Genomic DNA, 14,677 nt, shown 5'->3' on the forward strand with positions numbered 1-14,677 from the left:
TTTATAGGTGACAATATGTGTGAATAAATAAATATTCACACTTCCTCACATTTTATTGTTGCAGCTCCAACGTAAGGCCAGGGCTCTTCGAAAGGCCTGTGCCCGGCTGGATGGCTCCGGCACTGGGCTTCTGTCAGCAGCTGAGCTGGGTGCTGTGCTACAGCTGTGTGGAGTGTGTCAGAGCCAGGAAGAGCTGAAAAGTGTGTTCTCTACCCTTTACACCCACCCTTCTGGATGCCTGGATTACCGCCCGCTCCTAATGGACAAACACAGGACATCCAGTCTCAACCAGCAAACCAAACACCAGCTCAGCCAAAGGAGTCAATAGGTCAGAGGTTTAAAACAAATGATGGCTACATTGGCTTTATAAATAAGATGGTGCTGTCAGCACTTCTTCTAAAAGAGAGATGCAAGTTAATGTTTCAGCTAATCCCTTATTGGCTTCATACAAGTGGGCACAATCGAAGTTACAATCATGCTTAAACATTAATGTATTACTTTATATTAGATTTGGTTAGATGGCGTGCATTTTATTTCAAAGCTTTATACAATACAGTGTGCGCATGTTTTCAGCATATAAAGCAGTGCTCAATAAAACTGAGTCAAATAAAAGTGTTTGTCAACTAATTTTAATGTAATTTGATTTACACTTTAATAACTCCAAACAGAGTTTGCATTCAATCTCTTATATTTGAAATACTTATATTTGGATTGTGTTCAATAAACAAGAAACATCTGATTTCAATATTGATAATACTAATAAGAAATGTTTCTTTATCAGAAATAAGCATATTATTATGATTTCTGAAAGATCATGTGACACTGAAAAAAATCTGCTTTTTACCGTCAAAAGAATAAATTACATTTTGAAATACAATACATAGAAAACATATATTTAAATTGTAATACTATTTCACAATATTGCTGTTTTTACTGTATTTTTGATGCTACATTTGATGTTTCCCTCATATGCCATTTTACACACAGGCACACTCTTCAAGAACAACGCTGATTGTTGACACGTTCAACTATATAGATTCAAATGTATATAATATATATATATTTGAATAGAAGGAAAGATATAGAATGTACTGAATGTTAGGATGCTTATTGTGCCCAAGAACATAATCTCTTTAGGTCTATATGTCATTTAACAAGAAACTATGCTTCTAACCACAAAGCTGTAGTTCAAAACATGCAAATTTGTGATGCTGTCTAGGAATGTTGATTGGAACTATGGTTTTGGGAAATGTCAAATCATTGATAACAACGAAACTTGCGACCATAGTTTGCTAACAATGTTTTTGGGAAATGCACTGTTTCTTTAGATTTTCCTGGTTTCTGTTTGCCGAGTTCTCGTTCCTTGTTTGTTACCATAGTTGGTGACTGAATTTGGCAGCTGCTCCTTGTTCTGTTGATTATCAGTCCCTGTGTATATTTAAGCATTTAGTTCTCTGGTCACGTTCATTAACATCAATATTTCATATGTAGTGTGAATATTCTCAGTTTCTATTAAAGTCTCTTTGTATCATTCATTTTGCGTCATGCATAATTTTTGGAACTTTGTATTCTACTACACAGCATCGAACCACGGAAAGGATGCAATTTTACTATTAAGCTGTAGCAGATATCTACCAGATACATTTAGGCGGCAGGAAGTCATTCTCTGTTGCCTGTAATATGTCTAATCATTGCAAACGTTCTTACCTACAAACCCCGCTTACCCAGAACCAGATCCCAGCTAACACCTCCACATGCCCGCCACGAACCTAGAGCAATTGTCTAAACCTTCTAATGACCCAAAGCCAGAGCCAGTCCCAGTTGAGTCTGACCAGGTGTGTGAGTCGGCACATATGTCCATCCAGGAGCTTGAGCCTGAGCTATTGTTTGTCCATGAGTGAGAACCTGCACTATCCATGTATGGACCAGAGCCCACCGCAAACCTGGAGCCTGAGCCTGCTGAGTCTGACCAGGTGTGTGAGCCGGCAAATACACACACCTAAAGGATTATTAGGAACACCATACCAATACTGTGTTTGACCCCCTTTCGCCTTCAGAACTGCCTTAATTTTAATTGGCATTGTTTCAACAAAGTGCTGAAAGCATTCTTTAGAAATGTTGGTCCATATTGATAGGATAGCATCTTGCAGTTGATGGAGATTTGTGGGATGCACATCCAGGGAACGAAGCTCCCGTTCCACCACATCCCAAAGATGCTCTATTGGGTTGAGATCTGGTGACTGTGGGGGGCATTTTAGTACAGTGAACTCATTGTCATGTTCAAGAAACCAATTTGAAATGATTCGAGCTTTGTGACGGTGCATTATCCTGCTGGAAGTAGCCATCAGAGGATGGGTACATGGTGGTCATAAAGGGATGGACAAGGTCAGAAACAATGCTCAGGTAGGCCGTGGCATTTAAACAATGCCCATTTGGCACTAAGGGGCCTAAAGTTTGCCAAGAAAACATCCCCCACACCATTACACCACCACCTCAGTGGTAACAAGGCATGATGGATCCATGTTCTCATTCTGTTTATGCCAGATTCTGACTCTACTATCTGAATGTCTCAACAGAAATCGAGACTCATCAGACCAGGCAACATTTTTCCAGTCTTCAACTGTCCAATTTTGGTGAGCTTGTGCAAATTGTAGCCTCTTTTTCCTATTTGTAGTGGAGATGAGTGATACCCTGTGGGGTCTTCTGCTGTTGTAGCCCATCCGCTTCAAGGTTGTGCGTGTTGTGGCTTCACAAATGCTTTGCTGCATACCTCGGTTGTAACAAGTGATTATTTCTGTCAAAGTTGCTCTTCTATCAGCTTGATTCAGTCGGCCCATTCTCCTCTGACCTCTAGCATCAAAAAGGCATTTTCACCCACAGGACTGCCACATACTGGATGGTTTTCCCTTTTCACACCATTCTTTGTAACCCTTGAAATTGTTGTGCGTGAAAATCCCAGTAACTGAGCAGATTATGAAATACTCAGACCGTACAGTTCCTCCGGCCTACCTCCACTGGCTCCCTTCAGCCCCTCGGCTCCTCTTTCAGTGGCTCTCTGCCCAAATGCTTGGATCCTCCTTGGTATTCCAAATCAACAGCTCCACCACCCTGGTTTATTATTCTCTGAAGAAGAATTTGGGATTTATGAATGAATGCAAGTATTTCCTGCATATGAACATAAAAATTGTTTTATTTCTGAATAAATAGCAATAGCTCAGCAGTAAAATATTTAAGATTGTTGAGTAAGATCATTTGAGATGCATTATTTCGTTTTAAAATCTTGTCAAGCATATTTCTTTTAAATTCTGACTACTATAGGTCTGAGTAGGCCTTCGGGTTGATGTCATCCCCTTATGCAATTTGTAAAAAGTGTAAAAAGTGAAGATAAGAAACATTGAAATATGAAAGACCACACCGGCAAGATGGGGTTTCATGTGCTATACCTTGCAGTGTCAGATGTTTAGTTTAGAGAAGACCAAAAGTTTTCTTAACAAAATTGCTTGTGTATTAATAAAACTTATAATGAAAAGAAACTTTCTTGGCTGCTTTCGTCGGCATTTTAAGAAATTTTACATGACAATAGAATAAAACCCTGAGCCATTTTAGCTCTGCTTCATTTGTTTTGCGTCATACTGTGTGATGAAGCTAAAGGACTCTAATTTTACCAGCTTTCCCCCCTCCGCTTAACACAGTGTTCCCTCTGCGGATTTAAACCAATATTGGCTTGTTGGTCACTCAGCGCTCTTTCATCGCTTTCGTCTTTCATGGCATTATGGTTTTTCCCATCTGCATGTCCTCTTTGTCTTCTCTCCCTCTTCTCTCCTCTTGTCCGCACCAATGTTTTGAACACCGTTTGGGAAACAGCTTTGTGTTATTCATCCAATCATCTGTTCATCCATCCATCTCTCTGTCTGTTCATCCATCAATTACTCGCCCTGACAGTTGTATGACAGACAACTGTGCTTTTCTTCCTAAAAAAGTGCTAATGTAGATATTTGTGTTGTAAATACACAAAGATGGAGCTTAGTTTTCACTTTCGACATAAGTGATTTCAGATGCATTCATGATCCTTTTGTATAGAATATTCTACCACTTAAACGCTTAAGAAATGTTTCTTGAGCATCAAAAGTATTAGAATGATTTCTGAAGGATCATGCGACACTGAAGACGGAAGTATTGGCTGATACTTAAAATTTTATAAAATTCAGCTTTGCCATACCATAAATAAATTATATTTTAACATATATTAAAATAGAAAAAAGTCATTTTGAATTGTATATATAATATTTGAGTCTGTGGTAGTGTCATGCAGTCTCATGCCTGAATTCTGGCTCTCTGTTTAGGAGATTTGATTTCATGGGACTGATTATTTTTCTTCAGGTCCACTCAAGGATGAAGCCCAAGGAACCCAAGATTGTCTTCCTTTCAGCCCAATCACAATGGAGCAACCCCCTCCAAAGTACCAAAACCTCTCCCGCCTTCTCAAGAACCCCTCTCCATCTCTCTCCCTTTCTCTTTCCTTGGTGCTTTCTTGCAGCCATACAACTTACTTAAAGAAGGACTTAACGTTAATGGGATGAATTCAGGATTTGAGAAGGAGTCCCAGGAATAAGTCACCTATCTGGACAAAATCACACCTGTCTTGTACCCATCAGGATACTCTAGGACAGTATGTCCCTTTAGAAATATCCCTGTTGAGGATATTCAAGTGAAATTAGTTTCTGGTAGTATTTGGGGTGTCAAAAGCGTGTAAGAGGGGGGTTGAGAGGGGTGTGGTTCACTTCTTCTGTGCCATTGTAGGCCAAAGAGAGTAAACCCTCTACAGTTAAAGAGGGAGGGACACAAGTGCCAACATCTCAGAAACAATCAGCGTCATGGCTGACTGGAACCTGGTAAAATGATATGCAATGTCGGTAGAGTTCTTTTATTTTCCACCATGGTGGCCATCTCTCCCCTACTAATCCTGACCACAAAAAACAACTGTCTGTCTGATTGGTGTAAGTCATATGGAAATGGCACATATTGTACTGATTCACATATCACATATGTAACACATATGCACATATAGCTGCTATACCCCCACTACACATATACCCCCACTGCATTACAATCAATATTCTTGTGCTTTCTTGTGCTTTCCCACTGCAGAGTTAGACGGTTTTAAGAAAAAACACTACATACATTCAAAAGGTTTGAGTAAGTACTTTTATTTTTCTTAAACCTTACTCTTTATCATCCTTTGTGGGTCTAATAGTGACAGGAATAAGAAGTCGACATCACAAAATGTTTGTCAATGCTTCTGGATTTCTGCATTTCATATACATACTGGTTTGACCTTCATCTGACTCTTATATTGTCTATAACTCTTTAATTTTCTATAATAATTATTTTAAAAAAACACAGGGTGACAGAGGGATAGTTCACCCCAAAATTAACATTTTTAGGGGAGACCAGGGAGGATTGTAATATGGGGGAATTTGTATGTAAGTTTGACATAAAAGAGCTGTGGTAATGTCATCAATATGTGGTAATACATCTTATTGAGCTCACAGCAGAAATTGCATGTGACTGTAAACTTGTAGATTTTACAACCCAAAAAAAGGGATTTTCAGATAAGGGAGTAAACACTTTTATCAAGATTATAATTTGCCAATCACTGAATTGCAGGTACAGTACAATTATTGAACTTACCTGACCTGAAGTAGCCATTTCTCTAGTTTATTTTGATGCTTTATGCTACCTTCAAACCCACATGATACAACAGTTAACCTTGTTATGGCTGTTTACGGGTGGGGATGGTTGTAACAGATGATTAAAAATGTCACAACCTATGACGATCCCAGTTATCAATCAGATCCTCAAAATGGAGGCAAATCATGCTCTTCTTTTTGTTTTGTTTTTTGCGTATTGAGGGATTTATTCAGTAAATGTGTTTCCATCAAAAATGATCTAAATTGAACTCAACTGAAGGCTATTTTTAGAATTTATGTGCATTTTGATTTTTACATACAATGTATTTTATGCAATATATCAAAATTCACATAAAAATAGGGGAATCATGGAAATATAGCTGACTGGACCCTTATGTGACAGGAATACATAAACTCACAAAAACCCAGCAATTACGTTTAAACAGAGGTGGTAAAAGTACTCAAAAGTTATACTCGAGTGAAAGTATATATACCTAAATAAATAAAAAATACTCCAGTAAAAGTAGAAAGTCCACCATTCAAACATCACTTGAGTAAAAGTATAAAAGTATCAGATTTAAAACGTACTCAAGTACCGAAAGTATAAAGTAAATATTCAAAATAACTGTAAATATCAATAATTAAGCAGATAAATTATTTTGGAACTGATATGCAATGCTTTAATTGAACAAATGATAAGATTAGATACGCAAATTAAGAATTTGTTAAAAGAGACACTGAAGCACCTTAACACAGTATAGGGGTTAAACTTAAAATAGACATGTTCCATAACATTAGCTCCATCAAACAGATGAGGAGCAAGATACTATTAACTAATTCAAAATGAATTCAAAAGCCATAACCACAATGACATATTACGTAACAATTAGTTAATAGTCATGTGCCTCAACAAATAAAGTCATACTATAATTTTACAAATTGTTATGATTAATGATGAATTAAACAGACAGCTGAGAGTCGGAATGCATGGCTTTGAATACATGAATTTACATTATTAGTTAATGTAATTTGTTATTAGGGAATTAATGATGTAATATTTAATTAATAGCAATTTATATATTACTTAATCTATTAATCATAGACAATGTTCATTAGTTGCTGATGCAGTAATCATTAATAAATGGTTTAGTTAACTCATGATTATCTGTGCATTAGTTAGGCATGAATTAATGAATAGTACACCTGTATTGTAAAGTGTTACCGATGTTGTCATAGTAAATAGTGTGCCGCAAAATAAAAAAGTTTGGGAAACACTGAGCTAACGTTAGTGTGGCAAACCTGACTTGTCAGCTTTTCCAAGTCTATACCCGACTGGATCATCCATGTCCGACCAGACCGGTTTAGAAAGCAAGTGTAATAAATACTAAATACTTGGAGCGGGCATGGGGAAATGGTGTAAAAAGTAAACTTTGCCTTTAATATTGTAGTGGAGTAAGAGTAAGTAGATGCAAATAAAATATACTCAAGTAAAGTACAGATCCCCGAAAAAAATACTTAAGTAAAGTATCAAAGTATTTTTACTTGATTACTTACCACCCCTGCGTTTAAAGTTATAAAAAATGCTTTGTAATTTTTTTTTTCTTTGTTCTTCAATGATGTTTATGCAAAAATGTAATAGTGTGGATGTTATTTCAGCAAATTACATCTCAGTGTTATATATATATCCCCAGCTAGTGTAAAACTCCCCCCAGTATTGGGGTAGGTTGTAACAATGAAACTGTAGGCTAACTCTGTAGGTTAATTGGCATTAACCACTAACCACACGTGGGTCCAATTGCATCATCATAATCATTCAAAATGCTGCAGAGCTGAATTGGTTAACTCACATGGTCAGTGATTGTGTAGTACATGTCCAATTCAGTTATATATGTTACAGACAAATTTGGCTACTGTAAACCAAAATTTGAGACATCCAGCAACAACCACAGAGTTACTAATGCTAAAACATCCCCAGTCTCCCCTATACTTCTCCTTTAAGTGGTTCCAACGGCATTTCTTTCTTCTGCTGAACACAAAAGATATATGGGTAACCAAATCAACAATAATGTGTTGGCTCGAAAAAAAAAAAAAATTATAGCAACAGTTATGACAAATTTCACTGAAATTATGTTCAACCAATAAGCTACATTGAGTTAGATTAACTTAATAATTAGTAGTATCAACATAAAGTTGATTATTTAAAAAAATTATGTCGCTCCAGCTACCAGAATTGTAGCCCTGGAACCAATTAATCTTATCTATTTCAGTCCAAATCAACAGTTATCATAGCACATGCACAGAGTTAAATTACTTATTTAACATGTGTATTTAATGAACACAGATATACTTGTCACTGGCATTAGCACAATAACTGCTTATGAGTCAATGTTTAGCACAATGGTAATAAACTTCAACATTACAGAAACTTTTAAATGTCAATAACATTAAATACTAACAGGTCTTTCTCTTCACTAAAAACAAATCAATTAACACTTAATTTCAACATTTATTCCTCATTATCCAGTCGCAAAGGATGCTGGGAACTAGAATTCCACTGCATAATTTCCAAAGTTATCAGTTATGAGAAGACTACAACTACATTTACTATGTTACAACAACCTATATATTTTTTAATTAATGCAGAAATTTGAGTTGAAATCACAGACGATATTAAGTTGATGTAATGATCAACATTATTATGTTATAGCTTGCAACTTAAAAGGTTTCACATTTTGCAACCATGCGTTTTTTTAAGTTTTGGTAACAAGTCGCCCTAAATTACTTTTTCAGAGTGGGACTCCATTGACTTTCATAGTATTGTTTCCATAATATGAAAGACAATGGCGCCAATCAACTGTTTGGTTATCCATATAGGCTAAATATCTTTTTAATTCAGCAAAAAGAAAAAAAAATCATAAAGGTTTGGAACAACTTGAGGGTGAGTAAATGATGACAGAATATGCCTTTTTGGGTGAAATCCATTTAACTAATAACACACAAAGGTTTATACTTTTCAACATTTTATTGAAGTCATTGAGTAATCATTCACAGAGCTGGGAGGAGAAAGTAAGTGAACCTCTGTGCTATGAGTCTTAAGACTTCACCAAAAGCTAATTCAATAAAATAAGTCAATTAAGGAGGCGAGATTGGAAGTGTGGGTTGCACAGGTGCCCTGCATTTAAATAAAGGCACACAAAACCTGTTATGGACAAATTGGTCTTCTCATGAAAAAATGGTTAGTGTGAACCATGCCTTGATTCCAAAAGCTTTGCAGGGTCATAAAAAAGCATTAGGCCTATTCAGAGATTCACATAGCTGGGAAAGTCATAGAAATCATTACAAATCTGGGTGTTCACGAATCCACGGTAAGATAATTGTGACTTAAATTAAGATCAGACCACATTTTATGAGTAAACAAAAAGTTAATGAACGCATTACTGCGACTGTAGCCTATATGAACATCGCCTCTGTGTTAAAAGATCTTACATCCATCAGACTCTCTCACTAGAATACTTTACCAGTTATTTACCAGTTTGATTTGTTATTTGCATCCTATTTAAATATAGGTGGAAGAGACACTGGGATAGGATGGGGGGGCTGGATTTGTGTCCAAATGGATTCCCCCAAAGAGAGGCTTATTGTCAATCAAGGGGTCTCAGGCCAGCAGACCATTACGCTAAGTGTTAATCTTAGAGACACTAGAGTCTAGAGACAATGCAGTCTAGTTACAAAGACACATTTAGCCATGGTATCTTCATAACAATTTGTGCATGTCACAACTGATAGTTAAGAACTCAGAAGTGATTCTGAAATATTTTTGTGCATTAGACCATTTTAAAGATTTGAATAATGAAAGAATAAATATTAAAAAGGTTATATTTATTATTAATGATATACAAAACATTTTGTCACATACAGCATTAAAGTTTTTTCCCACCACTAAAACCAAATAAATTAACACTTAATTTCAACATTTAGTCGCAAAGCATGCTGGGAACTAGAAATCAATAATTTCCAAAGTTATCAAGACAATTTTAATTAAGTGACAACAAGCTATTCTTTTTTTACGCAGACGTTTGAGTTTAAATTACAGACGATATTAAGTTCACAGAAGATGATCAAATAAGTGAATCTGCAATATTTTTTTGCATTAAACTATTTTAAATATTTGAATAATGACAAAATACATATTAAAAAGGTTATATTTATTGTTTCATGATATACACATTTTTTTTTGTAATTCTACATGAAAAATATAGAATTACATCTTGAACATTGTTTTAATGCCAATGCTAATAATGTCCATTTTTTAAAGTATCTTTGACTAAATATTTGACTTGTTATTGTGTCTGTTAATTTTTTTTAATTATAAAATCTTCTTCCTCTTCTACACCTAAAATGGTAACCTAAAAATGGGCTTCTTTGTGGTGACATAAATTAATTGATATTCAAATAAGTGCTATTTAACACAACTGAATCAAACTGAATATATTGTTACACCAACACAAACTAAATTAATACATTTAAATGCCCATTTTTTACGTAAAATAGCTTTTTTTCACTTCTGAGTTCTTAACTATCAAAATAGCAAATTTTATACTGATAAAATGTTTTAAAATAGCTGTTTGTACTTTTGAATTCCAATATGCTATTAGCCATTTTAAGATAGCTTTATTAAAGTCCTAAAAATCATAACTGCATCTTCTTTATTGTTCATACTAATTACTGTTTTGGCCCTACTTTTGCTCAAAATATATATAATTTGGTTAATTCATTAAACGACATATATTGTATTCCAATAGACACACGCTATAGCCTATAGGCCTTTACCATTCCTCAGTGAAAAATAACTTCCAACATCGCGCCAAAAGACAGACTCTTATTCAAACATCATTTATTCCATGATATATCTACATAATAAAATAAAACATGTATACACATATAAATTAAGGAGATATTCAGATGTATTTACAGAGCAGCGTGTTGTACGTTGTGTAAACTGAAGGCATTGGGGTGTGAGTGCCCGATGAAGTTCATGTAATGATGATCGAGTCCCTGAACCGGTGATAAGTATCCACTGTGCTGAGACATCGCTGGATACGCGAGCGTGGGGCTCCGCGTCGAGCTGTGCCAGGAAAAGTGTCCGGGTGGGCTCTGCTGAAACACCGACTCGGTTGGACTTGGACTCTGGTACTCCAGCTGGCACAGAAGGTCCGTGGGGTCTGGTGAGATGGTACCTAACGAGCCGAACACTGGCTCGGTGACGACTTTGGACTGCAGGAACGCGAGAATCCGTGCGTACTTGGTGTCTTTGGTCTCCATTCGCTCCACTGTGGTCAGGTAGTGAACGAGGTTCTTCATGCACTCGTGATAGCCGTAGTGGAAGTAGTTCGCAAATTCTGTCAGCAGTTCTCCTAAAAAGCAAAGGACGTTATTAGAAATGCGCTTAATTCATCGCGTAAGGAAGAGCTTGATGTGATTTGTTTTGTTTGTAGTTTTTATTTGTATTTATCATTTTACTCTCGCGATGTGAACTAGGAATCATTTTTAATATGTTCATATTTTTTATTTAAATGGGTTATTAATGTGTTCTGTGATTTATTCGTGTTTCTTACCCTTTTCTCTCCCGCGCGGGAAGTCTGCGGAGTGGAGCGCGCGCAGATACTGCACCGTCATTTCCAGGATTTCTGCTTTCTCGAGTTTCCCAGAGTTCTGTTTTAATACACAGCTTGTGTCAGTCATGATAACATATATACAAAATACACATACACGACTCAAACTCATTAAAACTTTCAGCTGCCCACCTGTTTAGCCAGTGCCATTGGAACTGTCTTTCCCAACTCGTTAAGACATCTGTTGATTCGGTCTCTTCTTCTTTTCTCAATGACCTTGTGAGAAACAGGAGTTTTCTGTGGGAAGGAGACATAATAAGATAATATTAAGTAAAGAGAACAAAAGCGCCATAAACAAACACACAAATGCAGTAGCCTATGTGTTGGATACGCTACGTTTGACTTGATACATGTAAAACCTAATCAACGGACGGGTAGTTACATTTATGATACTCGGGAGGATAATCTATGAGTATACTACAGTCAATTTTCCTTGATTAGCAATAAGTTGTGAGTCGTGTGGAGAGCAGCGCCGCGCTCTGCTTCCTTGCGTGCGCGCAAAACATTTATCAGAGGCAGGTCGTCATTGAAGGAAAGCACTTTTGCGTCACAACAAAGTGAAGTAATATACTTAATTGCTTCAGAATAAACCACTGGCTTACATTAAATACAAGACCAGGAAAACCAAGAATTAGCTACAATAGGCCTATCCCATAACGGTTCACCGTACTTTTTAAACTGCGCGCGAATAAATGCTAAAATTGTTGTTTTAAGTAGGAATATTAATATTATACCATTCTGAAAGAGAGAAAAAAAAACACATGAAACGTGAAAAAAAGTTCTAAAATATATATATTTATATCAAAATTGAAATAAGACATCGTCTGCGTGCATCATCATGTGTGCGCCACGAAAGTGTCCGTGCACATACCTTGCGATCCTTCATCTTTGACGCCATCATTTGGTACAAACTAGGAAAAATGATGGTAAAATTGTGAAAATATTGCAGCCGGACTGTGTACGCGCTGCTCTTTCCAGACGCTTCAGACTGAGATGAGCTGACTGGAGGCAGCCACTTATAAAGCGCTCGCGCATTCATGGCCCTAAATTATTCCATAGGATTAAAGGCGAGCTTTTGGTTAATGTGTGCACTTAGGATCAGTTAAAGAAATAGTAAAACCTGAAGCTGTGGGCTAGCGGGGGGCAGACCTATTTTGTTAATCCACGTGGCCTATCTAAAGACACGTGATGGGTTGTAGAATATTATTTGCATAGTAACAGGCCTTGCTGGATGTGGCTCGCGAGCGAGCGCAGAGCGCGCAAAGAAAACAAAGCCCCTGGAGCAAGGCGTCTCTTTCTGTTCCACGTCGCGTTTCTCACACGATCGCCTGTTTATGGGTCCCAGCAAGCGATCTTAACTTCCATCCCAAGCCTGTCTCAGGTTTAAAGCCTGTCTACTGTTATTATAGTAATTAAGTAAGCACATAATAGGCTGTTCCGCCGAGTTCAGGGGAGACCTTTTGGAGACGGAGTCCCCCCGTTTGTTCGCGGCGTTTCTCACACGACTTGGTGACACGTCCATCTTTCATGGGCTACGGCCGGGTTTTTGTTTACATTCTCTAGTTTTGTTAGGGGCCTCGGCAGGTGTGGGGACCCGGCCTGGCACACGAGCGGCCCCTCCGACCATGTTAGAGACTCCAGCCGTCTTTGGCGCACGAGGGTTACCCACCGCTGGATTCCCTTCAGAGGGGCTCAATTTGTATCCTATTATCCTATAAGAAAATGTCTATTGAGCGGAATGAATAGTTTCATTGGCCTAAATTTTAATAATGCAGTGAAAGAAAAGAAAAGAAGAAATAAAGAAGAATGCAGCTGGTCCTGACGCGCATTATTCTCCGTCACCTGCGCCTGGAGACCCCTATTCATTTGCCTAATTTCGGTCAACTTAACAAACTTTGGGAGAAATTATTCTGGTATTGTTGTGAAGGGTGAAGCTTTCTGATCGAATTAACAGCATGTTTTGATCCGGTAAATGTCATTAGAAAGAAAGAAACAATCGCGTATAGAGGGGTCTGGGTAACGCGCCAAGTGGCGACGCCAAAGCGCAATTCATGCCACAGGGGACTTTTGTACCCCCACATTGCTCAAGTTTGTGCCCAACAAAGGGCATTATTTTATACTTGAATACATTTCATACAACAATTGGCTGTTTTCATCAAACATATTTTCACAGCAAGGTTAACAACAGGTTTATTGTGTTCGCCCAGGCTCCCAGCCTCAGACTTCATGCGCCAAACGCCTGGATCTTCTGCTTTTTTTTCACTGGGAACGTTTTAATCCTAAAGGTTGGCTACGCTTTAAAGTGCGATATCGTGTTGCATCGTGGAGGGAAAAATCAAAGATGTGAGGATTTTCTTTTTTCTTTGAAAGAATTCAAGCTCTTTGGATAGCCAAAGCAATGGAGACTTTTTTTATATAGCGCGCAAAAGAAAAGCACCAGTGAAACAGACTAAAGCATAAAATCCCATTACTTTTATTGTTGAATTTACTACAGAATTGTATGCAAACTCTTTAGAGCAGACACAACAGAACGTTTTAACTTGCTTTCGGATTCTCAAGTTCTGTAATGTGACCATTTGTGATCTGTTTTTTGTTGTGCGTGTGTTGTGCATTGAAGAAGAGCAATACGTCAGCGGAATTTTCTCCTTTCACAATGAAATTTAATCACCCAACACTGCACCAAACAACCCAGCACAAAAAGATTACAGTATTTTAACATCTCAAGAATAAGCTGATATGCTGCATTCATGTTTGTTCTGTGGAAGAAACACTCAAAGAAAAAAACAGAATACACAAAGCTGGAAAACGTGAAACCAACACGTTCATCCCATATTTAGTGCTGATCTATATTTATTTTTCAAATTTAAAAGCGTCATAACAATAATTATACTTCTCTAACGCCTGGTTTTAAATGTTTACACATTTCCGGTACATTTTCTTACAAATATATCATTGCGTAAAATAGAAAGAAAACGCATTCAAAACGTCCAAAACTAATATTTACTATAGTACATTCCTCAATATTAAGTGGAAAAACGACAACATAAGTGCGTAGGTTACAGTTTAAACGTGTTTAAAATGATTTTTACGACAGTCATGTTATTTATACGCTGCAAAACAAAGCAAAGAACTTTTTTTAACTAAATAAATGCTATATAATCATAATACTCACTGATACAAACTGGACTAGAATAGTAATTTATAAAATGTATAATATCTAGGCGTTTGTGTCGATAAAAGTCATAAACTGTCCTAATTGTCGAATCAATGTTTCATTGCTGTGGCATATAACAGTTTAAAGCTGCCCAAACACGC

General features: G+C 37.0%; 2 protein-coding genes across 2 annotated transcripts in view; one reads left to right on the forward strand and one right to left on the reverse strand.

Annotated features, from left to right (window-relative positions):
• The window catches only part of si:ch211-197n1.2 (EF-hand calcium-binding domain-containing protein 6), a 51,236-nt gene extending 49,703 nt beyond the window's left edge, over positions 1 to 1,533 (forward strand). Inside the window, exon 18 of the mRNA XM_067442781.1 lies at positions 65 to 1,533. Within this exon, the coding sequence (XP_067298882.1) occupies positions 65 to 328 (264 nt within the window). The 3' untranslated portion in view covers positions 329 to 1,533. The remainder of the gene's footprint in view (positions 1 to 64) is intronic.
• An 8,901-nt stretch (positions 1,534 to 10,434) lies between these two features.
• Positions 10,435 to 12,434, reverse strand: helt (helt bHLH transcription factor). Its single transcript, XM_067442782.1, has 4 exons — positions 12,234 to 12,434; positions 11,495 to 11,599; positions 11,306 to 11,402; positions 10,435 to 11,104 (listed from the first exon to the last, which is right to left on the reverse strand). The coding sequence occupies exons 1-4, from the start codon at positions 12,399 to 12,401 to the stop codon at positions 10,659 to 10,661; spliced, it is 816 nt and encodes a 271-aa protein (XP_067298883.1). The 5' UTR covers positions 12,402 to 12,434; the 3' UTR covers positions 10,435 to 10,658.
• Positions 12,435 to 14,677: the final 2,243 nt, after the last annotated feature.

This window comes from Pseudorasbora parva, chromosome 4 (genome assembly GCF_024679245.1).
Source record: "Pseudorasbora parva isolate DD20220531a chromosome 4, ASM2467924v1, whole genome shotgun sequence".
Lineage (NCBI taxonomy): Eukaryota > Metazoa > Chordata > Actinopteri > Cypriniformes > Gobionidae > Pseudorasbora > Pseudorasbora parva.